This window comes from Capsicum annuum, chromosome 2 (assembly GCF_002878395.1).
Source record: "Capsicum annuum cultivar UCD-10X-F1 chromosome 2, UCD10Xv1.1, whole genome shotgun sequence".
Taxonomy (NCBI): Eukaryota; Viridiplantae; Streptophyta; class Magnoliopsida; order Solanales; family Solanaceae; genus Capsicum; species Capsicum annuum.
The window spans coordinates 131,783,845-131,811,461 of NC_061112.1; the positions used below are offsets into that span (position 1 = coordinate 131,783,845).

A 27,617-nucleotide genomic window follows, 5' to 3' on the forward strand; every position below is an offset into this window, starting at 1 on the left:
ATAAAAAATAGAGAGAGATGGAGAAGAGACATGGATGGAATGAAAGAGGAAAGATTGGAGAGATTTATGGCTGTTGAATCCCGTCTCTTTAAACCTTATTCCACCCTTCAACCATATTTGTTTACCATACTAAAAAAAATATATACCAAAAATGAGATATCAAATAGTTATAATAGTCATTATTCAATACATTTTTCAAATCATTCAATTAATTATATTCAAATGGTAAATGGTAATTTATTATTTTTTAAGGTGTGTTGTAAGTTATTAGTGTATAACTGATCAAATATTTGAATTATAACATGTCAATTCTATTTGAGTGTCGTATGTATATGTCAAATACCATAATTTAATTTACTCCTTCAATTTCACTACAGCCTTTTTATTCTGTATCAATTGTTTCCCCCCTCCAAATTAAAATTTTCCAATAGACGATCATAATTTGAAAATAAAAGTTATCTTTTTCTCTATCTCTCTATATATAACATGCTTCAATCTTAAGATTAAATTACTTTGTTGTCTCAATTAATCTAAGTCCTCCAAATAAGCGAAACAGACTTTAATTCAATTCTCACCCGACTTTTCTCATCCTTCTACACCTCCCCAAGAAAGGTATAAAAATTTTAAAAAAATGTGTATGTTGATCCACAAATTTTTTTAAAAAAAAAATTAAAAAAAAGACTTGTACTATGTACAGCAATAGTTGTACCTAACTTTCCTTGGGAGCCTATACATACGAAGGTTAGGAAAATGCTCTTATTAACAGTTTTCTTCTTTTATCTTTTTCCTCTCTGTTGCAGTAGCTCAGAAAGCAAAGTGCTCTGTTTTCACTCATTCTGACTGAACAAAATTCAACAAGTTGAGTCGCTCTCACTTTCACCTTTCACTTTATTGCCTCTTAAATTCATTACTAGTACAGTAGTACTAAAGTTGAAAGGATTAACAAAAGGAAAATGGAATTCGATCTAGAGAATTCATTAACAGGCTTCGACGCCGCCGTATCAGCTCTTTTCGCCGCTGAATCCGATCACACGCCGTCGTTTATCGGCTTCGAATCCACCGATGTTCGCTTTTCTCTTCGCCGTCACTCTCTCTCTCTCATTTCTCAAGTAAACACTTCACACTGCTTTTGTCATACTCGGTTTTGTATTTTTCTCTTTCATTGAACTGCGTTTAAGTAAATGTTCAAAAACTATATCAATAGTATATTAATCTGCAGTTAACTGTACGTGTGATTTTTGTAGGCACAAAGTTCTTACAAATTTGATGGCTATACAGCATACCTCGCCGGCAATTACATCGATCGTTTTCTTTCTGAACAAGCAGTTATGGTAAACGGTCTTCATTTCATGATTTCATCTATTTATATACAGAGGTGTAATGAAATTGTTGAAAATCTTATGAGAATTGTATAAAACTTACTTCATCAGGAGAATAAGCCATGGATGGTACGGATTCTCGTCATTGCTAGTCTTTCGCTTGCTGCAAAAATGAGGAACGTCGATTTATCACTGTCCGATATTCAGGTAATCTGTAAGTCAATATTGTTACAGTGAAATTTCATCTCAATTTCTCACCATTGCGAAAAATTGTATTCAATATGACTTGGTTAGAAAACTGTAACAGAGAGATGTAGGTATAATTTTTGACGCTCAATCAATTCACCGCATGGAACTGCTGATTCTCGATGCACTCAAATGGCGACTAAGATCCATCACGCCTTTCTCGTTTCTGCATTTATTCACCTCGGTTTTTCAACTCGGTGACTCGTCTCTGACTCAGTCTCTTAAACAACGAGCTTCAGATATCATCTTCAGTACTCAATGCGGTATTGTTAATTCTCCAGTAATTTCAAAATTTTGTTAATACTAGTTAGATAATTAAGGCTATCTAACATTTGATTAATGCCGCCCGCCATACTTGCAAAATTATTGCAGAAATTAAGCTTTTTGAGTACAAACCATCAGTAATAGCAGTATCGGCACTACTGTGTGCAGCTGATGAGTTGATTCCCTTGCAATTTTCTTCTTGCTTAGCTGCAATTTCAGAATGCCAATACTTAAATAAAGTAAGTCTTCTTTAAATAAGGTGCTTCCTTCATCTTTTTTTGACCGACTTTTTCTAATATTCCAGTTACTTTATAGTAATACATTACTTTAGGCGTAATTTCGAAAATAAATAAGTAGTGAATTGTTATTCTAAATAATTAAGACCAAAAAGGTACTCCAAAGGTTGTTATTCTTGTATAATATGTATGATATCTTCTCCGTCTGTGTTAGTAGTACTTTCTTCTTTTATTTGCAATTCTAACTGCGGAATCATACTGCAATATTAGGAGGAACTTATGAATGCTTTGGCTGTAATGCGGGAAATGCTGATAGAAGGGCGGGAGTCCACAGTCGGTTCAGAGCCTTGTAGTATGTTGACGCCACAAAGTGTTCTTGAGTGCGAGCGTACAAGCTCTCAATGCGAGACTCCCACAAATCAGGATAGGGACAACATCAACAAGCAGAGATTGAGCGATTTAAGGGATGATCACACGTTCCAGATTTCTCAGGTTCAGTGGTGCTAAGATAGTAAGACTGCATATCAGCCTCCCTGCTTTGTTTTCATTGATGATTTTGTTGCCTCGTGCATATTTTTGTCGGAGTGGGAACAGATATGTCAATAGCTAAAAAGTGGAGACCTTTAAAATGAATTGAACTCTACATTAAAGTTTGCAACGATTAGATGCACAATCTCTTTAGGTTCCACTTTGTGCTTCGAAATGTCGATAGTATGTTCCATTTGGCTAAAGCGAGTTATGTACTATTCAATCTCTTTATGGACAAAAAGGCTGTAAAGAACTTCAGGAAGTTACTTGTGTCGATGTAATCTGTGAACAGACCAAAAAATCTTCATCTTGTTCTTTAATGGTTTGAACTCCCATTTTTAGTGAAAAGATAGATGATTTTACTTGTAACTGAGGGTGGCGTTGAGAGGGGGTGAACAAAGATGGAAGTACTTTGGAGCTGAATAGTTACACAAATTTCCAGTTCAATGTGCAGTCAGTCACTGGTAGAAGAGAAGCGGCGCATGGGAATAATTGACTGTATTTCTTTTTGTCAGTTACCAATGGGGCTAAGACTGATGAATTACGAAAAGGTTTGAGTGGGGCTTAGAGAGAGGAAACGTTATTATTAAGCAGATTTTAGCAAGTTGTTTTGAGTGTGGGACAAAGAGACGTGTCATTAACTTCTTTGAAAGTAACAGCTCGAGATTGTTCTTTTCATTTTTTTTTTATGGAGGGGGAACTAAATTACTGATGTTAGCATTTTTCCTCTTCTTCTCCCTCTGGAGGTGCACATGTCATGCAACAACCACTTTCTATAGTCCAATTTAGAAGTAGGTTAGTTCTTTACAAACGGAATTCAATAGAAATAAAAGTCCATTTTTCTTCTGTTCCAGCGTTTTCCGTTTCTCAATCGCTGTAATTTGCAACCACTCCTCACATACAGTAAAAATTACAAGTTACAAAATTAAGCATGCCTATGGGTCAACACCCAACAGCCTCAACCCAAATGATTCACGTCCACAGTAACATATTGCCTTTACAGAGGTTACAAAATCATTCTCTACACTTAAAGCGATCCCAGGGCTTCTTATTTTCTGAAACTCATGATCTACCATTTCAAAACCTTTCTGCATATAGCTACTCTTTCAGCTTTGCTGCTCCTCTGTTACACTTGACTACTACAAGACCAATACAAAAGACAGCGTCAGCTACCAGGCACTGGTAAAAGCTTACAGGATTGCAGATACTTGGGGCGCTTCCCTACCCATTACTTATTTTGCACCACTAGAATATCTGAAATAAGTCGCTAATATGATATGTGCAATTAAGGGCTCTTTATATGGCATAATGCTAAATATCAATTGAATTTGCCAGTCTTCCACATTGAACCTTTCTTGTGATAAGGGTTACCTTCATTGGAAAGCAGCAAAGTTTACAGGTATCTTCTCTCTTTCAATTTCCAAATATTGGGAAGTGAGATAGTGTTCAGAAGTGATATTCAACTTGTTGCATAGAGTGCAATAGTATCATTGTGTTAATCAGGTGTTCCTTGAACCAAGTATACTACTTTTCATTGTCAGTTCTTCCAGGTAGAACGCAACTGTTGACAATCTGAAATCAAGAAAATCTGACACTTAATTTACTTACAGATTTAATTTACTTACAGATAACCATGCCTAGGAAAAAAGAAACCTATAACTTTGAAACCTTCTCATGTTAATGTAGAAGTGTAATATCATGTAGTGTAGATTCTTTTTAAGGGGATTAGAAGGAGTAAGTACTAATGCAGTCTGTGATACATAATAGGCAGAGAGAAAAAATATGCATCTAATTTGCATATTAACGGATCAAAGATTTACTGCTTGTGAAAGCCCTATAAAATTCTTAGCTCGCTTATTATGTGATACCGACAAGGCCCAGATCTTTGAACTTCGTAATTCCTTTTTGAGAGTGCACATTTCTGTAAATTTCACCATAGATCTCCGATTCAAGGAGGCCAATAATTTTTCTTTCGGTCTAGGTAATGATATGGATGTTAATGTCTACCCATGGCAACATAATTCAAGTCATGATATTACCGCAGTTTATGTATTAATCCACTACTATCAAATGTCGCAACTTACAGCATTCAAACTTATCAAAACTAAAGAATGATGGAAACTGATGAAAGGAAGTGAAAGTGCACAAGAATGAAGGATTTGATCGTCAGCATCTTTTCCAGATACTTAAAATGCCACAGCATTATTCACAGAAGCATTGTCACTGTTTTGTCATTTTAGCTTCTGAAAACTTACTTCCGCCGGATGACAACTAACAAATAAGAACACAATTATAAGTGCTAAAAGCACCATACATAATGAGCTCCAGAGGTTTTCATATTAAATATCCGCTCCTTATTGCTCAGTTACCTACTGTGCTTAATCTTGGGTTTCAAAAAATGAAGACTAAAGCACACATATTCTTGACCTGGAAATGCTAGAAATTTATAGGGGAAAATATCAATGCATGTCTTTACGAAGGGAACATCTATTATGAATGCTCATTTTTCAAGAAAGGAATTTTCATTTTCTCAACCTGCAACTGCTAAATTTTGTTGTTTTTTTGCAGTTCCTCTCAAACTTTTTCAGATTAACTTGCTTGGACTATTTTAGTGTAGATTTCAGCAAAGTGAAAGTACAAATCTATGTGCATAGAAAATAGACATCAAATATTAAGTAACTCATAAGTTTCATACACATGGAAATTTAAACCACAGCTAAAGAAGATAAGTAAATTTTTGTGGGTAGGCAGGAAATACCTGGACAAATTGTTGAATATGATGATTCCCCAATTCAATAACTAGCTATTTTCGTATTACTTTCCGAGTCTGAGGGGCTAAATACCTATGACGGCGCCTATCTGACTTGAACCAGTTAGAGAAAATGATTCCATCTCATTCATGACTCTCCACCTTAGTTCCACATATGGTGGATCCTTATTGTTCTTTTATATCAGATTATAAAATGTTATACAAAATTAACATGAGGTAACAACTTGGAAGAGTTATCTATTATTCAGATCACCAGTAATCTCCACATGAACAGGCTCCATCCTTAAAATGGTGGAAACGGTGCATATCACGTACAATAATTTCTCGTTTCATGACAAACGAGATGTACTTTGTTGCAGTATGGCAGTCACCACAAACCCGGAGATTTTTCCTGATGTGAATAGTTGTACCCGCACTTGTATTTAAAAGCCCAAATGCAATAGCAAGCTTCTCACTATGGCTCTTTAGCAATTGCTCCTGAACATCGTCTTCCACATCGTGAATTGAATCAGTATCAGGTATATATCCAGCAGCTTTAATCCTATCAAACAACTTCTCAAGGTAAGCATAGATCTTCTCTGACTGAGGATGGCTAGTGCTTCCTGAGTAGAATGTGTGGACCTCGTTTCTTAAATCAACCAAACTGCATCCAGGTGTCTTTTGAATGCCTTTTCTCTCCATCATAGTTCTGACTTTGGCAACTTTTTTCCACATTGAAGCCGTGGCATACATATTAGCAAGAAGAACATGATATCCACCATCATCGGGATCTAGCTCAAATAGCTTATCTGCTGCCTTCTCCCCTAAATCTACGTTTTTGTGAATCTTGCAAGCTCCCAACATTGCACCATAGACATTGAGTCCAGGGCTGATAGGCATATTGTCGATGAAGTTCCAAGCCTCACTCAGCCGACCAGCGCGACCAATTAGGTCAACCATTGCCCCATAATGGTCCATTGAAGGCTCCAAGCAGTATTCTTCCTGCATGAGCGCGAAATAATTGCGCCCCTTCTCTACAAAGCCAGAGTGGCTGCAAGCTGAGATGACACAGAGAAATGTTATGTCGTTAGGCTTTACATGCCCCTTCCGCATTTCCTCAAACAATTCAACAGCTTCCTTTCCAAATCCATGAGTGCCATATCCATCTATCATGGCATTCCATGTTGTAACATGCCTATCATCCATCATGTCAAATAACTTTCTTGCCGTGTGAACTGCTCCACATTTTGCATACATGTCAACAAGTGCAGTGGCTACAAAAACATTCCTGTCCAAACAGGTTCTTACAGAAAATCCATGTATCCACTTAGCTTGGCGCAATACTGATAACTCAGCAAGAGCAGTAGAAACACTTACCATTGTAAATGAGTCGGGTTTGATGTTCTGCAGATGCATTTCACAAAAATGAGTTAATGCATCCATTACACATCCATTTTGTGCATAGCCCAATATCATAGCATTCCACGAGACTAGTGTTCTCTCTTTCAGGTTTTCGAACAATTCGGCTGCAATATCCACTCTTTGGCACTTGCAATACATTGAAATCAACGAGTTAACAACTGCAACATTAGAACCAAGACCTAGTTGGTTGACTAATTCGTGAACATATTGCCCAAGCTCAATATTCTTTGATTCACCACACGCATGTAAAGTGCTCATAATAGTCACATTCGTCGGTTTGTATCCTTCATCCAACATTCTCCGAAAGATGATAAGAGCTTCATCATAATATCCATTCCGTGCATATCCATCTATCATAGCATTCAACGATACAACCGTCTTAGAATCCATCCTATCAAAAACCAACCTAGCAATATCCACTGACCCACATTTAGCATACATATCCACCAAAGCAGTCAAGACATTCACAAGCGACTCAAAACCATTTCTAAAAACATATCCATGAATCGACTTCCCCACTCGCAAGGACCCAATCGCAGCACAAGCAGGCAAAATGGACACAACCGTTACCGAATCCGGCCTATTACCCCCTTCCTCCTGCTGCATCCTCACAACCAACTCCAACGCCCTTTTTGGCATCCCGTTTTGTGCATATCCTGAACTAACAGTATTCCAACAAACCAAATCTCTCTCAGGCATTCTATCAAACATCTTATATGCATCACCAACCATCCCACATTTCGCATAAAGATTCACAACACTAGTCATCGCAAACAAACTATCCGAAAACCCATGAAGAATCAACTGTGCATGTACCTGCTTACCCTTTAAAACATCAAAATTATCCGCACAAGCTTTTAACAAATAGTTAAAATTATATATCACCGGCGTTACATTATCATATCTCAAACGAGCGTAAAAACCCAACGAACAATCCAAAGAAGAGTAATGGGTATGGCCTTTAAGCATCGTATGATACATTGGTTCATTTTTGAGCTTAGCAAAATCGAACACTTTGGTGGCATCATTAAGGCTACCATATTTGGTGAATAAGCTAACTAATTTTGTTTCGAAAAGATGTTCGTTATATAGACCATTCTTGATAATCTGAGGGAGAATTTGGTGAAGTTCTTTCATCGAATTGCAAAGCTCGAGGAGGATTGCTGTTGGGTGTTTGTATATATGTGGTGGGATGTGGACCCTTTGCGCTAGTGACGGCGGCGGCCGGGGAATCGCCGCCGTTGGCGTTGGTGGTGCTGGTGGAGTGCCGGAGCTGGCTAACAGCGGGAAACTCATGAAGTCTACTGAGTTGTAATCTGCATACAATATTCATAATCTTTTAGCGGTTAATAGGATATAGTATCATTTAAAAGTGGGGCTCAGATCAAATAACTTTTTCGCTCGCATAGTTTTATATTTTTGCAACATAACTTTTTTAAAGTCTTGCCCATAATTTGTGGCCCATTAGGCATAAGTTCGATGGCTAAAGATATAACTATATCAGCTTACTTAAAAGGCAATGTTCAATTTTATGTTTGAAAGACCTGGTTTTTTTTTTTTAGATCAACCAATTTAACTATATAAATAGTTTAGAATTAATTCTGAAAACTTATGTAGCCTTTCAGGGGGAAAACTGAAGATCAACCAATTTAACTATATAAATAGTTTAGAATTAATTCTGAAAACATATGTAGCCTTTCAGGGGAAAAACTGATTAGTCAACTTCGAGTATTTAACATCTTGCAGTGGTATTTCCTTTTCTAAAACCTCCTGTACCAATGGTCATGATTAGAGAAAGGTATAGAAAATAAAGACCAAGAATGGAGAGCATATTTGGTAAACTGAACCACAACATTAACAAATAAGAGATCTAGTAAGTAGGATCAAGAAGAGTATTCATTCTCAGGAGATAAGTAAAATCTCTTCATTTTATGGCTGAATGGAATATTTACACATGAAAGCTTGTTCTATTCTATGAAGAACTGGACTTCAACTATGTGACTAATACGCATTTGCCTCCCTCATTTCTTTTTGGAAGCATTTGCTATATTACATATACTACATTGCTTACAAGTTTCCTATTCGCAATACATTTTTGAATTGGAAGCACGCCTTTCTGAAGCATTTTGCCGCTTTGATGCTGGAAAATGCCTTGCTTCCTTAAAACCAGCAGGCATTCTGTGCCTTAGCATTGCATGTGATAACCTATTCGGGATTCTCCCCTTGTGTGCATGGGCAAGTTTAATGAAATTCTTCCTCTCTGGAAAAAAGGATGTTGCTAATTCAGGACCGCGCTTGTAGGCTTGGCTTTTTAAGGGAGAGAACAATGTGAAGGGAAGCTCTACTCTAGCTAATTAGCTACGTGAATTCTCGTTCTTTCTTGTGCCCTAAGCCCTGCAGAGTTTATGGTTCAGGACTTTGTTGACACAATAGCAGGTGGACTTAGTTCCAATGGAGTCTTGTTAAGCTCAGAATAACTTCCTATGCATATGGTATCACCTCTACCATGCCAAATGCCGTCTTGAACGTTGTTCATCTCTAATGTTCTAGCTTCCTGTTCAATAGAACAACAAAAAATCAAAACCAAATAATAAAGCAAAATATGCCAATTGCAAATCCCCATGGACTTAGATTGTGCTTTTCTGAGTCAATCTATTTGCTTAATTCATTAAGCTTCTCCTAGGGACTGAGGGATGAGGGGAAAAAAAAAAAGCAAATCATAGAACGAACCTGAGATAACGTGCAGCATGGACAGGTCAAATGGAAGATGCAATCATCCAAAGAACTATCACCCTGAAGAAGTGTAAACATAGCAAGAGTTATCACAACATACAGTTAAAGAAAAACAATAATTGATGCAAGTAAAATACTATTGTCCTTCCAAATATGGTGCCACTAATCAGCATTTAAGTATCCCAAAATACAAGAAAAGATATGAGAACGTGAAAACCAATAAAGAAGGTAGATTTAAGAAGACAAATGAAGATGGATTAGTTTTTGCGCAAACTGGACTGCAGAAAAATCATTACTAAAACTAGAGAAAGATAACAAGCTATATATACCACACCACAATCACAAGATTGTTCTTCAGAGGACCAAATATGGTAATTGACTATCAGGTACCGGCATACTCTTAAAGAACTTCTCGTGTTCTCATACATGCCTACTTCCACTTCCTCTAAACACAATATTTTATGGTAATCTACCATAACCTTCACGATAAATTAATCAATTCTCACACAGCTGATACAACTCCAGGAATATGATCAAACATGAAGAACTGAGAAGTAGCAAAAAAAGTAAAATAAGGATTAAATTTACTCACTCTGATATTGAACTTGTTTCTCATTTTCGTGCGGTGATAACCCATATATAATCCAACAAAGATTATAAAAGCACCACCAATATAGAGAAAGCAGCGCTTCTTTGTGACGGTGAATGCCAGCATGCTTAGGAGAGCAACAAGAGTGAGAATCAAATAGATAGAGCCCTGCAGAGCAGTACAACGAACTGTTTTCAGTCCACACGTATTTTATGGAAAGCCGACAAATCTATGACAAAGAACTAAGCAGGAAAACTTTCTTCAGTTCCAATCTAATCTCGCCAACATTTCAAAAACACATCAAATTATACATCTATACCAGACATTGTGTAATGAAATTCAGAGGGAAACATAATTTTTTCAACATACATACGTACAATGAACAATCATTAGAACCCTTCTATTTCTAGCCAATATATGTTGACCAGGTAAATTAACAATTTAAGATAGATTACCAGCTAGTAATACATAGCTGAAAGAGGACATAGCTAATCACTACAACAGAAACAAATTAAAAGATGAGGGGGCGGGTAGGTCAACAACTAACACGAATTTTAAATGCGAAAAAATATTGACCTGGAGAAAGCAGGAACCAAAACCAGCACGCTTCATATTCTTACCAAATCTGTACCAGGGGCAGCTGCAACACATGAGCAAAAATTAAAATCACCAACATAATCAAAACCATTTATTTGACGATGAATAAAGCATTCAACTTCTACCAGGAAAGGAGAAGAAGTTCAACTATAAGTCAAATTTTGCTGACTAATAAAATTCCCCAAAACAAGGGTATATAATGGTTCCCTTTCAGCTAAAATTAATTGCACCTTCGCAAAAAGATGACCCTTACATAACAGAGGCTAACAAAAATAGAAAAGGAAATGAAAAAGAAAAAAACATATTTTATCGCCAAATCTGGAAATCTGTATTATACAGAAAACCATTGAAAATTTTAACTATAAAGGTTAATCAATCAACCAGGAATTTAATATCAAATTAGTTGGGGTTGGCTAAACTAGAAGCTAAAAAGTTATGAATTTTCTAGTAACTTCAATTAATAAAACCCAAGAAAGGTAAAATACACACATCAAAAGTGAGAAGAATTTAACCAACACCATAACCAAATTGTCTAGAATCAAAACCCACATAGGAAAATGATGGGGGAAAAGCAGAAGAAAGAAATAATTCCTCTGTCTCAAATCATGTAGCACAATTTGAATTTCAAGAGTAAAAAGATGTTTTTTGACCATTGATTTGGGGATGGATTCTTTTAAGTTTTCTAGAACACATTCCGGTGAAAGAATGACTTGTTTGAATCTCGAAAGGTAAACACACAAACACAAAAAAAAAATATTAGGACAGAGGGAGTAACAGGAAAGCTAGAAAAAAAAGAAGAAAAGTTTACCAAAGGGACTGAATAGCGATGCGACGATCTTCAAGAGAATCACAAAAGAGCTCACCTTCCCACATCCTCAAAACACCACCATAACCAACATTATCTTCATCTCCATTCAAATCCAACTTGACCCACTGTCCCTTTTGCGCTTGCCTCGCCACCGTCGAACACAACATATCAAAATCCACCACCGTCACCCCTTCCGACAGCAACCTCTCTTCCTCCTCCTCCTCTCTTGCTTTCTCGCCCGCCATTTCTCTCTTTTCAAACACATCCATTATATATCTTATCTCTCTTCCAAAATTGTTCCTTAATTCAACTACTGCACCTATATCTGTGGATTGGGGTGTAATTTTTTTGGCGAAGAGAATGGAAGAGATATAGATAGATGTATGTTGTTTGATTAATGGAGTTATATATATATTTGGTAATTAAGGGGATATAGTGGAGCATAATGTTTAGTTATTTTTAGAGGAGGATATATATATATATATTGTATATGGTGGCTGGATAATTAATTGGTGGGGCTTCTATTATTGGATTGGAAACAAAAAAGGAAAAAAGGCATTTTGGTTGGCGCGAGAAATAATGAAGGACGGCCCTTCTGGATGACGGTACAGCTGGTGACACGTATGAACATAAATATAGCTTTGCAGGGATTTATCGGTCAAAAATATTTGACCAACATTTTTCCATGATTTATTTGTGTCATTTTTGGACAGGGATCATATTAATTTGACCCACATTCATATTGTAAATATTGGTAGATGTTCATGTACTATACTATTGTAGCTACACATATTATTGGATGTGTAAAATTTGTGAATGTATTTTCACATAGTATATTTTTTTCACATATTATTACCTATAAAAGATATTTTATTCTATATTGTAAAAACACGTTAAAATAGAAGAAAATAAAATTCTCTTATATTTATAGGTCTCTCTCTTCTTCCCTTTTATTTTAGTATATTTCAAAATATTTATTTACATAATTCACCAATGATAGGAAAAATAGAAGTTGAATACACATAAGTTTCATTTGCAACTACTTCAATTAAACATTTAATTATTTAAATATACACTATAAGGTATTTTTGTTAAGAATTTTTCGCTAAAATTTCTACTCGTGTTTCCAAATTTTCATTGCGTAAATAATTATTTACCTAAACATATATCACTTTCTTTAATTATTCACAATAGACTCAATAAGTTGTAAAGTATAATTAAAGGAAGTGGTATATTTTATGTGATTATAATGAGTGCTTGAGATACATATGAAAGAATATTCAAAATTTGAGGCGAAAGTATCTAAAAAAAATATTTTATTATATGTTCAACTACCTAAATAAAATCTACTGAAAATTTTATGAATTTCTCAATGCATTCAGTCAAAACGAATTAATACATCATGTGATTATGTTGGATTAACAAGGGAATTTATTTAGTCTTGTTATCATGTTTTTTTTTTTGTTTATTGCATGAAGTCAACAATATAATCGGCGAACTTAATTTATTGATGATTTAGATAGTTAAAATTTTGTCATGCTACTGTATTACGATTGCCTGTACTTCTTTTTTTTTTTTTGGTGAACTATACATATAATATATAAAATTTAATAAATTTATATTCGCCTAACTTAGAATTTTGGATCATTTATAATGAATTGTTGATTAAAACTTTTGGACAACTTGAATATGAGAATAAAAAAAAAATTGTAAGTTAAAGGGGTTGACTTAAGTGCGAATTGTGAGCCAGCCTACATTGCACCTACTATTAGCTGTATTAATTGTATTATAAATAATATGGCTTGGTGGGCGTTGTGCTAATTAATTAGATTATTATTGAGGTCACAATCATTATTTCTCATCAATTAAATGTTCTTTTATTCCTTGGTTATGTATTTTGTTACATCAATAATTTATCACTGGAACTTTTTGAGATAAAGTTTGATTGTAAATTTTGTCTATACATGAAAGTGGGATCAGGAATATTATCAATAATGAATTAACTTGTATATTCAAATAATTGTGTTGGTTGTGACTGGTGATTGCATAATTCTTATCTTTTATATTTGATTTGTTTGGACGAGGATGGGAAGATAATCGAAATTTATAGAGCTCTGTTTCCTGGCTCGATTTTACTTGTCATGTTTTAGCTTGATATAAGGTTGGATTCCCAGGTTGTGTATAAGAAAGATAGTTTTAAGTATTTCGGGTCCATGATTCAGGGAAATGGTGAGATTGACGAGGATATCTCCCACCGTATTGGGACGGGATGGATGAAGTGGAAGCTCGCCTCGAGGGTACTATGTGATAAGAAGGTGCCGCCTAAGTTTAAAGGTAAATTCTAAAGAGTGGCAGTCCGTCCGACCATATTGTATGGAGTAGAGTGTTTGTCAATCAACAACTCCCACATTTAAAAATTGAAGGTGGTGAAAATGCGGATGCTGCGTTGGATGTGTGGGCTTACTAGGGGTGATAGAGTTCGGAATGAGACTATCCGGGAGAAGGTTGGAATGGCTTCGGTGAAGGACAAGATGCAGGAAGTCCGATTGAGATGGTTCGGACACGTGATGTGGAGGGGCACGAATGCCCCGATTCGTAGCTGTGAGAGGTTTTCTTTGGATGGTTTTAGGCGGGGTAGGGATAGGCCGAAGAAATACTGGAGAGAGGTGATTAGGCGGGACATGAAACAGTTACAGCTTACTGAGAACATGACCCTAGATAGGAAGATCTGGAGGACATGAATTAGGATAAAAGGTTAGATCCAGTTTGGGTCATTTGTATATGACATTACTTGGTGGGTGTATTATTCTTGTTTTGCCATCTTGTTTCATGTTTTATTACAAATTTGTTTACTATTCTTTGTTTACTGTTCCTTATGGGTGTTGTATTTATGTTATGTCATCTTATTCCATTCTTTATTACGGATTTTTTTATTATTCTTTGTCTTGAGCCGGGGTCTATAGAAAACAGTCTTTCTACTTCTCCGGAGGTAGTGGTATGGACTGCGTACATCTTCCCTCTCCAAACCCCACTATGTGGGAATACACTGGGTTTGTTGTTGTTGTTGTTGATATTCATTAAGAAAAATAATTAATTACATAATTACTTTATCATATTACCCCTATTAAATAATATGTATATTGTGATTTGTGTCTTGAAATTAATTTGGAGAAAAGACAATTAATATTAAGGGTAAAATAGAAAAAAAAAAGTTTACTTTTCTTGATATGTCAAAAGTGATAAGTAAAACTAAAAATACAGTAAGAATATTAATGACAAGTAAAAATAAATGGAGAATTTTTATTTTTTTTAACATTCAAGAATTTTACATTATTCAAAGAAACACATTACACACATTTAATTTAGTTGTTCTTGTCACCTTCTTCATCTATGGAGCCATCGATACATTATTAAGCGACCTATCGAGCTAATTCCATACCAAATGGATCCGGGGCGGATCTATTCATTGTCGTTGGGGTGGCATGTCATCCGCAAATTTTGATGAAAACTTTATATATATAGGTATATATATATATATATATATATATATATATATATATATATTGATATAGTCAAATATTAAATTTGTCACCCATATTACCAAACCATTATCTAGTGCAAGTGGCATAACATTATTTTTGTTGCCCATAGGTCGTGCGTTCGATCCCAATTTGCAGGATTTATTTTTTTAATATTGATATAGTTAAATATTAAATTTGTCACTTATCTTGCCATAGCATTATCTAGTGCAAGTGGCAAAGTGGCACTTTTGTTGTCCATAGGTCGTGTGTTCGATCTCGATTTACAATATTTGTTTTTGAAAATTATTTTCTATGAATAGTATATTATGATATTAGTAATATTATTGAAAGATCAAGTTTTGTCATTTTATTATTATTATTTTTTAATTAATTAGTTGGTTAATTGTCCTATATATCAAAAAATAAATAATTTAATCGATAAGCAGTGGCGGAGTTAGAAATTCATCGAAGGATGTGCAAATTTTATTCTCGGTTGTGTTAAGAGTGTGCAAAATTAAATATACACTCATTATGTTTAACATTTAACCTCTATTCACTACATAATTTTTCAACTAAGGGTATGCATCTGACCACCCTTCATCGAAGATGACTTCGCCCCAGTGGCGGAGCCACAACCAACGAAGGGTGGTCAGATGAACACCCTTCGTTGGAATTTTTTTTTGAGTATATAGGTTAAATATAGATATTTATGGTTATTTACATGTTATTGCACACCCTTGACAAGCTAGAGAAGCATAGTCCAGTGGTCAAGAGTGTGTATTTCTGCATCAACAATCCGGGTTTGAACCTTGGCTGGTGCAGCATTGCTTTATTTTCTTTATTTTTTAAACAGTTCTTTGCCCAAGGGAAAATATGAACACCCTTAACCAAAAGTCTGACTCCGCCACTGCTCCGTCACTGTCGATAAGTTTATTTGGCACCCAGAGAGTCTGAATCTTGAATCCGCCTCTGAAATGGACTGCATCTCTAAAGAGGATAAACACAACGAGTTCGATCAAATTTATCATGATTGAAACAAATTTTATGAGTAATTATGTATATAAAAAAGAATATGTATCTATTATAAACCAAACGGGAGAACCAATTTGGTCTTTAAACCCATTAACATTTCTCTATTTTTTTTAATGTGGTATAATTGGTTCATAACAATCATTTCCGTTTGAGAACAAACGACCTCATTGACACCTATCTTAGGTCCAGGCCACCACTCTTGGCACACAAGCCACCACTCTGAGTCGCGGCTCCACGCGTAAATTGATCCTTGTTGGTCACGGCTGGCTCCCCTCTTGGGTTCACAGGCCATCACTCCGAGTCACGGCCCCACACATGGGACTCTCAACAAGAGAACCAATGTTATAAATCAAATGGGATATCCCAACCCAAAAAACTAATTTGATAGATGGAGAACCCATTTGGTCTATAAATCCATTAGCATTTCTGTATTTTTTTCAAGGTGGGATAATTGGTTCATAACAATATCTATAATAAACAGAACGCAACAACCTAGTGCATTTACACAAGTGAAATCTGAAAAGGATAGAGTGTACGCAGATCATAGATAGAGAAATTATTTCTATGTCTATCTGGAAAGGATACCGTGTACGTCAATCATGGATAGAGAGATTGTTTCCGAAAGACACATAAATTTTAAATTTTAAATCTTAAATCCGTGGCTTTCCTTTTCAAACAAGATGACCTCAACTAGAGGGAAATGAAAAAACTCTATTGTGAATCTCCAGTTAAGTAAGCAATCTTTGTTTCTGCCTAAAATGGCTGTAAAGGTGAAACTGAAAGGTATAGAGAGCAGAAAGCAAACAAAACACAAACAGTTTTGACAAGTAAATCATCCTTTCACGTAATACAACCTGCCACAATTCCTAAAGCCTTCTACATTTTTGTTGCAAAAAGCCTCACTCCAATTTATCGTTTTCTACAAGTCATTTCTATTTTTGGTGTTGATAGTATACATACCAAAATTTCGTCCAAAGGTTACGTTACGACTTAAAAAGTGAAAAATGAGCTGATAAATAGATTATATGTAAGTTGTTTTTCAAATTTAAAATACAACTTTAAGTTGAATTTATAATTTTCATGACCAAATGACAAATAATATTTATGGTTATTTTAAACGGATCCTTAGATTCTTGATCGATCATGAGTTTTCACTTTCTCAAAATCAAGCATATTTTCTTATGCAAATCTTCCTTTATCATAACATTTTAATTAAACAAACGGGAAGGAGTTTTCTTGAACAATTTAATAGTTAAGGAAATTACATTTTAAAATGCGTATACACAAGACTGTCTCATTGAAGTTATGTAATTGGTTAAGAGTTTTCCTACTAGAAAAAATTATTCTCATATCGTTTAAAGAGCGTGACTCAATAGTTTAAGTTCAAACAGGGAATAGCTAAGCATAAATTGTTCCATTGAACTAACCCATGATTTAATTCATGAATTAGCCCATAATAAGCCTACTAATAATATCTATAATACGTTAGGTGGGCATAAATAAATTATATAATATGGTGGTGGGTACAAACTATGCACTTAATTTGTTTGTGTGATAAACTATACACGAAATTTTAAAAAGTAAAGTAAGTTTTTAATTTTGTTGTATTAAACTAAGGATACGTAGAATGTATCAAGATGTTATTTTATTTTATGGTCTTAAACATATCACGTTAAAAGTTGAAATTTAAAAATTATCATAAAAGAAAAAAAGATATTTTTTTAATAAAAACTATAAAAAAAGTAAAGAAAATAAATTGAGACTGAGGGAGTATCATATAACACACATTTTCTCGGTCACAAAATAATAATAAAAGCAAACTTAGATAGAACAGTTCAGTACTTATAAACAAATAGGTTCGGACTTCTGTTTTTTAAGCACCAATAATTTAAGTTGTGGAGATGGTTCACTCACAATATAATAATGTAGGAGAACCAAAAACAACTTTTAGAAATCAAAATGCTTTTTCACTTTTTACCCTTTCAAAGATTGGAAATGATTCTTGATCAAGTCCAAGTTGATTTACTCATATGATTTTTATATTTTTATAAAAAAAAAAAAAAAAAAAAGCAAAAGCAGTGGTAGGAACCAAAGTGGCCTAGTGGACATTGGACAATGACTATTAGTTGTCTGTTTTGGATAAGATTCAGATGAAACACCCTCAACTATTGCACGTGAATTATAAACCTTTTTTTATATATACTACTACCAAAAGTTGCAACAATTTGACCATTATTTACCCCTAGTGCCAAAAAGGTCACTTATAAATGGACCAATTGACCATACTATTCTATTTTGTTGTGGTCGACTAGGAGAATGTGTTTATCCTCCATACTTTGCTTTCGGATTTTGTTTAATAATATACCATTTTGTATTACTATTAAACAATTTGAGCAGTTCAAAATTGACACTTTCATGTTCAACCTACTTTCTTTCATTTGATTTAATTGCTGGTGGTCCGTGGAGTATGAACTCAAATGATGTAACTTTTTAAGAAACAAATTTAGTTAATGATGTTCACAAAATCCATTGAATAAAAAATTTCTACTTTTTTAATGCATTATGGTCGGCCGGATTTCATTTTATTTGCTTTAGTACTAAATGTTGTTGACAAAATTTGATTTGAAATAAAGATGGAATGAGTTTCAAGAAATTCAGGATAAAAGGATTTTGTAATTTTTGAAGCAATCAATTAAAGGTCCAAAGAGGTGCAACCAACAAATGAGTGAACCAAAGCATTCAATGAACCAATCAAACTACACAAAATTCTGGAACTTAAAGCTTAGTAATATGACCCTCTATATATAAATTGTTGGCATGCGTTGGAAGGCAACCAAAAGCTAGATCCACAACTTTCAAATCCCTCACTTCCCCAAACCCATTGGAGAAGTGTTAACTGCTAAAAACGAAAAAATAGTTTAAATTTGAGTTGACAAGAGTGTATTACAGAACAAGTATCAGCCCTTAACAAACGAAGTTGACTTGAAACTGATTAGCTCCATCCAGCTCCAAGGATGAATGGGGCATTGTACCTAAAAAAGAAGTGGCAAACGAACGAAAGCAGCAGTTGAGGAACGAGTTCCAATCAATTATCATCAAATTAAATAAAACCCTTTTGAATTGGAAAGGCTATAAGTTACATTGCGTTCGCAGAGCTATAGTTGAATAAACACGACGAAGGAAAATACTCAGTTGTCCGGGTAGAAGATGCCATACCGTATTACAATACACCACAACCAAGCCCCACTATTTCTAATGAGCAAACTGATATACTGCAAGCTATGTCTTCATGGCAGGCCTCACCAGGCCCAACCCGCTTCCACTGCCCAAGTGTTTGAAGTCTTTTGCTTCAAGATTATCTCCATGGCCAGCAAATCCTGTTCCACCCTTCTCCAAGTTCACCAGATTTCTATCTTTACATGGTTTGTCACAGACCACACAAACCTTGTCAACAGCCACGAATTTCCCTGCACATTTCTTGCAGAAGACATGTCCACAAGTACTAAGTGCTACAAGTGACAAAGTATTGGTGAGTGTGACCTTGCAACTGGGACATATGAAACTCTTGTCAAGAGACTTGTGTTTCTTTTGTGCACTGGTATCTTCAGTAAAGTGTATAGGGAAAAGGTTTTTCATCTTAATTTTTTCCTTCCCTTCAGGACAAATTGTGCTTGTGGATGGGGCTTCCACTTTAGCAGGTGCATCTGGTGTTGCCGAGGGCAACCAAAATGCTTTCATGGTTCTAAGTGCTTCCTCCTCATAAGAAGTTGCTTTCACGCTGTTGGCCCCATGGAATCCATTCTTGTCTCTGCTGTAGTTCTTATCGTTGTATTGCGGAACTGGACCATGATTTTGTTGATCAAATGCATCAAGCTCCCTGGCTTTCTGCAGCATCAACCTCTCCTCTTCATCTTCTTTTTCTTGCTTCTGCTGACCAGTATGAGCAGCTAACTTTCTGCAAGACAAAGTAACAGCTTCTCAAATAAAATTTCTCGAAGGATGATTCTAAGATTACAAACAAGAATGTCACCAAATCCCACTCCTTTCCACTACTCACTGCCCATTTCTCTTTTTCAAGAGAAATACAAGCTTGAAGCAAGATTGGCAGATGAATTAGGCAACGTTATCCTACCAGGTGGAATGCAGACAACTGTTTTGTTAATAGAAGTAACTAACGACATGCATTGCAACTTAACAATAGGTAACTACATACTCAGAAAGGCTGCAGTTTTCACTTGAAAGGGATTCCAAAAAAGTATTTCACAAGTTGGTATGAAGAATTCCTTATTAGCTAGCTTAACTAATACTCTTTCATTTCATCCACCACTTTATGGGACACAAAATTGGATTTGGATAATAAATGGAAGGCAAATATTAAAGTGCCTCATGAAAATTCAGTGTTATCCTATTTCTTTTTCCTTTTTTTTTGACTTGCATATTACTGGACTGAGATGAGCTTAAGAGGGTCACATGGACTGTGAGGATTCATATAGCCAAATCCCCTGCTTGGTATTGAGTCGTAGTTGTTGTACTTGCATATTAATATTTTGGTAATATTAAAGAACAACATTAAAGAAGAAGCTGAAAAATGACAGTACCCTTCTTAAAACTAACCACATCAGATTATTGCAGTTTGGTAGTGGAGGAGACTCTAGCCTCGTCAGAAGAATCGAACACCAACATTTTTCATGTTAACCATGGGGCTACAAGTATTGTTTGCAAGTCAAGTATCCTGTCCACAAGTTCTGGGGCAGATTTGCCTCTAAACCAAATCCCGATAGATGATATAGCGTGTTCGAAAGTAAATTTCACGACCACAACGTAGACTAAAGCATATCCCAAGGTTCTCTTCATAAGCACTTTACAAGAACCTAAGACAATTCCATCTAATCCTAACTAGTTGTATTAAGGACATAAAAGAGGAGCCCCTTAACCAATAAGATGTTCTCTGTTTTGGTGTCAAACAGCTGAAAGTACTAGATATGGCCCTTGTAGATGCTAATTTTGGAAATTATCCTTCCAAAATACCCACCTCACTGCCTTGGAGACCAATTACCACAGTTCCACTTTTCAATCTATTAAGGAAATTTAACTTAAAGCCACCCTCCAACACATTACTCTTCAATAAATAACCACACATACTGCCATTATCTTAGCTGACACATTACTCACAAGCACAAATTTACAAACCTGGACACAAAATTGAGAAACACAACAAAGTAACTGAGATACACCTAAGCTAGCCAAAGGATTTAAGTAAGGGCAAACCAAGACGTATATCATACCAAACACAACATAAGCAAGAACACGAACAACAACATACCCAGAATAATCCCACAAGTGGGATTTTGGGAGGGTTAGAGTGTAGCAGACCTTACTCCTACCTCAAGGATAGGGAGGTTATTTCCGGTAGACCCTCGGCTCAAGGAAAAACCATCCAAAGGATTCCATAAAAAGAAGTAGCAATAGTATCAGGACATTAATTACAACAAAATAATATGATAATCGAAGTACAAGCAACAACATATACTAACAGAAATCGAATTACCAGAAACTACTGGAGCAATATTACAACTATACTAGGCACTTCAAATAAAAAATCTTTTTGCAAATCTACAAAGACAAAAAATAGGCACCTGTGGATATCCTTTTTCTGGGACAAAAGGCATTCAAGAATGCACTCTTTGCAAAAGACATGTCCTTTTTGGCAACACAATGGATCAATGAAGGGTTTTAAGCAGAGGCAACAAGAATCGAAAGGCTTAATTGAGTCTTTACCCAGCCTCTCCTTCTGTGTTCCGTAACCTAACTTTCGTTTCTCATCGTACGTGAAGAAAGCGAGATCGTTGTTGTTCTTGGAGTGTCTCTGCGGCATCTTCGGAAAACCCTAATTGTAACTCAAGCTGAATTTGGGGGAAGATTGGGGGAGAGAAAAGAAAAACCCCTATGAAGATCTAGATGAAAATTGAAATTAACTGGATTATCCAACCGGGTCAGTTGCTGTCGTCGGGTTGATTTTATAGTGACTGACGGTGACAAAATGTTGGTACACGTGGCTGCTATTTTTCTCTTTTTGGGGGGAGAATCCGTGTCCTTATTCATTTATGTTTTTCTTTTTTCTTTGGCATTTCCTATTCCTATTTGTTTTCAATTTCCTCCGCTCGCTTGCTTGTCATTTATTTTCTTAATTAAATTTTTATTTCCACTTGTCACCCTTAAAATATCAAGAATAGACCAAAAAAAAAAAAAAAAGTCAAATCTTACATTTAGCATTAATTATAAATTATATTCAAGACATTACTCTACACATCATTTAATAGAGTGGATGGTATGGTAAAATAATTACATCAATAATTATTTTTTTAATAAATGTGTCATGTCAAAAAGTGACAAGTAAAAATAACGAAGAAAGTATTTCAAGAAGCATTGATAGTCCTCCGGTCCATATTCCCGAACTTTCTAAAATAACATACAAATATCGTTCGTTATTCTTTTAGCTTGTCAATGTCATTAATGTCATATTTTTTTTTATCATATTAACTTATTTGAAGAGACACATAGCATCATTACTATACATGCACCTGATTTTTAAATTTTAAATTCCACCCATATAATATTATTTTATCAATGTTAGATTCAAATAAAAATTTAACCCGTAATTATTTTTACCAAAAGATCCTCATTCTTCGTTGAGGATGAGTGAAATGAAGAAATAATGGTGATGGTCTTTTGGTAGAAAGAATTGTAGGTCAAAAGTTTTAGTAGAATTTAATGCGGGCAAAATAATATGATATGAGTTGATTTTAAATTTTTGGATATGGGTATATATGCACAATGATAATGCGATGTATTTTTTAGGTAATGGGTATATATGCACAGTGACAATAAGGGCATTGACAAGCTAAATGTGCAACAAATGATATTTATATGGAGTATCATTTTCTAAAAGCTAAGGGGTATATATGATCCATAAGTATGATGGTAAAAGAATTATCAGTTTAAAAGTATAACAAACAGTATTTTCATATCGTTTTTAAAAGTTTAGGGATATATTTAAATTTTTTTCATTATAAAAGTAATTACTCTATTTCAAAAAGAATGACTCCTATTTTTTTAGTCAGTTTAAAAATAATAATATGTTTTAAATTTAAGATCACATGATTTATTTTCTTAAAAAATTTCTTATCTAGTCAAAATAAATTATTTTTTTTTAAATACGATATTAGTATACTAATGAATTTAATTTTGAGATTAATAGTGTATAATCCGTGTAATGTACTACTAGTATTAGAAGATAAGATTAAGCAAATGGTGTACCTAGAAGAATTCCCTTATAAAAAAGCACAACACTAGTTGTGGATTTAATTTTGAGATAAAATAGTGTATAATACAAAGTGTAATGTAGTACTACCTTCATTCAATTTTATGAGTCGCTATTTAATCGAGCATTAAGTTTAAGAAATAAGTAATGAATTTTGTAAAATTTACAAAATTAGTATAAAAAACACAAATACCAACTATTTATAAGTAAGTACACTCTCTCCCACTTTTTAAATTACTTTACTCTCTCTCCCTTTTAATATACATAGGATACGATTAATATACATAGCATCCTATGTATATGTGATATTGTTACTGGCGTAGAAAAAGAAAATAACGGATTCCTTCCTTCAAGGACGCTTTTAAGTCAACAAATTAATTAAGTGAATTACTGCATTCCTTAAATTATGTAATAACTTCTGATTTTTAAATTTTGAATTAATCAAATACATTAAAAACAAAATCATACGAAATTCACACAGACGTAAAAGAAGAATCACTGATTTTGTTGATCCTGTTGAAGAAAAAAAATTGTATTTGATTTCTAGAAAACAAATAATACGAAATTCACACACAAAAAAAAGTCGAGTCACTGTTTTTGTTGATTGTTTTGAAGAAAAAAATTTGAATTCGAATTCAAGAAGATGAATATTGCTATTATTTTGAGGTATGCTGGTCAATGGAGAACAGAAATAGAATATGTAAATTATAAAAGCGAAGGGATAGTTGTTGCGGAACCAATAAGTTATTTGAGGTTGATTTCGTCAATCGCTACCGAATTAAACATTGATGAAGTGCAAAAAAATATTGATGTACGTTATGTAGTCGACGGCAATGCTTCACCTTTTCATATCCGTAATGACAATGGAGTACGGTTGTATGTCGAGTTGAAGAAAGCTCAACCAGCATTCATGATATATCCGTTGTGCATATCAACAATTGATAAGTCTTTCAATGACATACAGTTTGGTAGAGATACAGGAGTTGTTGTTTGCGTGGAGGTTGTTGAATCAGACACTATGGCTCTCGCTGTTGCAGAGACGCATAATCAATATGCGTTGTATGTTCCGAAATTCGAAGTTGATAATCTGATTTGTGATAGCAAGAGTATTGATGTAAAGGTGAAACAGATGTATAAGGATAAAAAGACGCTCGTTTCTGTGATGTCAAAATATGTTATGACACATGGATTCAATTGCAGAACTAAACGTTCCGACAAAAAAAGGTAATACGTTTATTTTATTGTGTTTGAAAGATTTTTTTGTAAACTGTATAGATTATGTTATGTTAGTTATGTTGATGTTTTTTATGAATTGAATTTGTTCTGAACTGAATTGAAAAATAAATTGCAATTTTATGTCACATGAAGTGATTGATTGAAAGTTTACATAAACATTCTATATTCTTTGTTTATGTTAATGTAGTGTTGTAGTAGCAGAACAATCGAAAAAAGAAGTTTCAGAAGCTAATGTAATGTTTAAGGTGTAACATATACATAGTATTTCTTATGTATATGTTTTTTTGTATAAACAGTTAAAATATATGAGAGATTTTATATGCATAACCATTTTTAAAATTTTAACTTATAACATATAAATAATCTATATTTTGTAATTGTGGAATAAAATCAATTTTATTATGTCCTGTGTTATATAAAAGTGTTTTACATTCAAAAAAAGTTAGGTGTATTGTATATATATTTTTTCTGATTTTGTTAAAGTATACCTGATTAATAACATTAAAATGTTAAGAACATATAAATTACCACAGAAACTTATTATAGTATATGTTAATACCTATTGCAGCTATGTCCTCCGATGTTACAATGAAGATTGTAAATGGACATTGAAAGCATCTAGCTATAAAAAAAATTAGATGTTTTTATCATCAGAAGATTTAATCTAGAACATTCATGTCGTTTGAGTGATGGGGTTCTGAAGAATATTCTGGCGACTACTGCTTTTGTGTGTGACTTCACGGCTCCTAAATTAGTTAACCATAAGAGAAAGCACACACCGACAGACATCATGGAAGAAATAAAAATTGTATATGGTGTGATATAAACCATATGAAGGCATGACATGCAAAAGGGTGCGCCATAGCGATGCTTGGGGGTGGTCCGATTGATGGTTATAGACAGATGTCGAGATACATGTATATGTTGAATAATGTGTATCCAAATTCACACATTGAAATGCGTAAGTCGTGGGATAATCGATTTACGTATCTTTTTATAGTGTTGCATTCAATGATAAGGGGTTTTGAGTTTTGCAGATCCATTGTAGTTGTTGATGGTGTGCATTTAAGTGGACCATATCAAGGGACTTTTCTCTCAGCAAGTACATTGGACGGTGCAGGTATGGGTATTTTCTTCTTTTATTTGTTCAGATTTGTATTTCATGATAAAAATTTGATGTTGTATAACAAATTAGTTTTGATAAATTATCAATATTTAAAATTTTTATGTTGACTTTTATTAATATAGTTTATACGTAACATAGGATGCATATTACCACTTGCGTACGGGGTTATGGATACGAAAAATGACAGCTCATGGTCCTGATTTTTCAACCAGTTCAAAGTTACTTTTGGAGAACGTGACAACATGTGTGGCTTCTCTGATCGTAACGAAAGTATCATCAAAGCGGTTAGTATTGTATATCCAAATGTCCCACACCTTGCATGCATTTGACATCTCTGAAAAAATGTTTATGGTTACTTTCGAAAAAGCAAAGAAAGTATTAGTGATTTGTATTATTCAATGGGTAAGGCTTATCGAAAAGAAAATTTTGACTACCTAATGGCAAAGATTGAAAACGCTGATCTAAGAGTGAAAAAATATCTACAAGAAGTTGGATATGAAAAGTAGAGTACGTGTCATTCACCGGTAAACAGAGGTCGGATGATGACTTCGAATATTGTTGAATGAAATTAAAATAAAAAATTCTTTCAACAATTTATGATGTATATCAATATTATAGAAGAAAATTTCAAAAATAAAAAATAAACCAGAAAAATGACAATGGCACAAATATAATTCAATAATTAAATACAAAATCATTAATTGTGAAACGTAAAACCAATTTAATTTACCTTCTCATCGGTGTGTTTGATGTGTTTCAGCATGCTCATTAGTTCAACGTGTTGTTTATCTCTTTTGACCCTTGATTCTTTATGTTGTTTAACCGTTAGTTTGTGAAGAAAGGTGAATTTTTGGTCAACTTACATATAAAAGGATAACAAATTTTTTAATGTTTCCACAATTTAATTGTACATAGTGTTTACTATATGCAGAAACTTACATAAGACTTTAAGAACAACTTCATCTCATTCCACTTTTGATCAGAATTGTCCTGATGAGCTGACTTGTCGGATGATGATAGAGTTATCGTTGGTGCATCAACACGCTCTGAATCAAAAGTTCGTAATTGATCTATTGGCATATTTTTTCCTGAAACAGACGATGGAGTTTTCTCACTATCTTGCATAGGAATAGTTGTAGCATCAAATTGGACTGCCCTCATCTTCTTCGTAGGTTGCGATGCTGATGCATTAGTACTCAGACCTGCCTTTTTTAGGATTTCAGGTGATGGGACAGTATTGAAATCCTCAAAACCTTGATGGTCCATTTCCGATTGAGTATGTATGTTGAAAACGTGCTTTTTACCACTGCGGTCTAGATAAGTATCATGTGAGAAGGCAGATTCATCATCATTTAATTCAATGTCGTCGATCATTGACAAATCAAGCCTTTTCACTTTTTCATGAGTTGGCCGTAAATTAGTGTATACAAACTCTTAAGCATAAAAATGGCTACATTAAGATTCACCGAAAAGTCAGCAGAGTGAAATAAATTAACTCGAAATATAGTACTAAATGTTTACCTTGCTGAACATACCGACCATGAACTTCTCATACATAACCTTAATCCAAACTACTTTTCAGTTAAAAATTCTTGGAATTACATTACCGACGCGCTCAGCTATAGTACTGTCTACCTCAGAACAACATTCATACATTTAAACATTCAACACATGAGGCATCCCCCCAATAGAATATAACTGTTTTTCAACAAAAAAATCTTGTCTCCATGTTGCAATCAATTTTGAAAAGAAGCCTTCCCCCATGGGAATTGTTCGTACCTGTCATCTTCCACCATTACAAAGTCCGATCTGCTAATACTAGCATCGTATATTTGTGAAAACAAAAAGGTATGAATAAAGTATAGGATGGACATGTTCAAAGCATCGGTA

General features: G+C 34.4%; 4 protein-coding genes across 7 annotated transcripts; 1 reads left to right on the top strand and 3 right to left on the bottom strand.

Annotated features, from left to right (window-relative positions):
• The first annotated feature begins 755 nt into the window (after window positions 1–755).
• Window positions 756–2,918, top strand: LOC107859492 (putative cyclin-D6-1). The gene is made up of 6 exons (XM_016704532.2): window positions 756–1,109; window positions 1,245–1,331; window positions 1,431–1,526; window positions 1,627–1,828; window positions 1,938–2,068; window positions 2,336–2,918. The coding sequence occupies exons 1-6, from the start codon at window positions 954–956 to the stop codon at window positions 2,570–2,572; spliced, it is 909 nt and encodes a 302-aa protein (XP_016560018.2). The 5' UTR covers window positions 756–953; the 3' UTR covers window positions 2,573–2,918.
• Window positions 2,919–3,417: 499 nt separating this feature from the next.
• Window positions 3,418–8,312, bottom strand: LOC107859491 (pentatricopeptide repeat-containing protein At1g11290, chloroplastic). 3 transcript variants are annotated; one of them, XM_047407019.1, is made up of 3 exons: window positions 5,352–8,312; window positions 3,965–4,165; window positions 3,418–3,732 (listed from the first exon to the last, which is right to left on the bottom strand). In XM_047407019.1, exon 1 carries the CDS (start codon window positions 8,058–8,060, stop codon window positions 5,613–5,615), a length of 2,448 nt encoding a protein of 815 aa, XP_047262975.1. In that variant the 5' UTR covers window positions 8,061–8,312; the 3' UTR covers window positions 3,418–3,732; window positions 3,965–4,165; window positions 5,352–5,612. The 3 variants fall into 3 exon arrangements, with proteins under 3 accessions (XP_047262975.1, XP_047262976.1, XP_016560017.1); XM_047407020.1 differs by lacking the exon at window positions 3,965–4,165; XM_016704531.2 differs by having other exon boundaries at window positions 3,418–4,165.
• A 330-nt stretch (window positions 8,313–8,642) lies between these two features.
• Window positions 8,643–11,981, bottom strand: LOC107859493. The gene is made up of 5 exons (XM_016704533.2): window positions 11,492–11,981; window positions 10,663–10,726; window positions 10,090–10,254; window positions 9,495–9,557; window positions 8,643–9,318 (listed from the first exon to the last, which is right to left on the bottom strand). Exons 1-5 carry the CDS (start codon window positions 11,758–11,760, stop codon window positions 9,175–9,177), a joined length of 705 nt encoding a protein of 234 aa, XP_016560019.2. The 5' UTR covers window positions 11,761–11,981; the 3' UTR covers window positions 8,643–9,174.
• A 6,785-nt stretch (window positions 11,982–18,766) lies between these two features.
• LOC107859494 (E3 ubiquitin-protein ligase CSU1) lies at window positions 18,767–22,225 on the bottom strand. 2 transcript variants are annotated; one of them, XR_007052384.1, is made up of 3 exons: window positions 21,681–22,039; window positions 19,261–19,999; window positions 18,767–19,076 (listed from the first exon to the last, which is right to left on the bottom strand). XR_007052384.1 is itself a non-coding variant. In XM_016704534.2 (2 exons), exons 1-2 carry the CDS (start codon window positions 21,917–21,919, stop codon window positions 19,324–19,326), a joined length of 915 nt encoding a protein of 304 aa, XP_016560020.1. In that variant the 5' UTR covers window positions 21,920–22,225; the 3' UTR covers window positions 19,124–19,323. The 2 variants fall into 2 exon arrangements, 1 of the variants encoding a protein (XP_016560020.1); XM_016704534.2 differs by lacking the exon at window positions 18,767–19,076 and having other exon boundaries at window positions 19,124–19,999; window positions 21,681–22,225.
• Window positions 22,226–27,617: the final 5,392 nt, after the last annotated feature.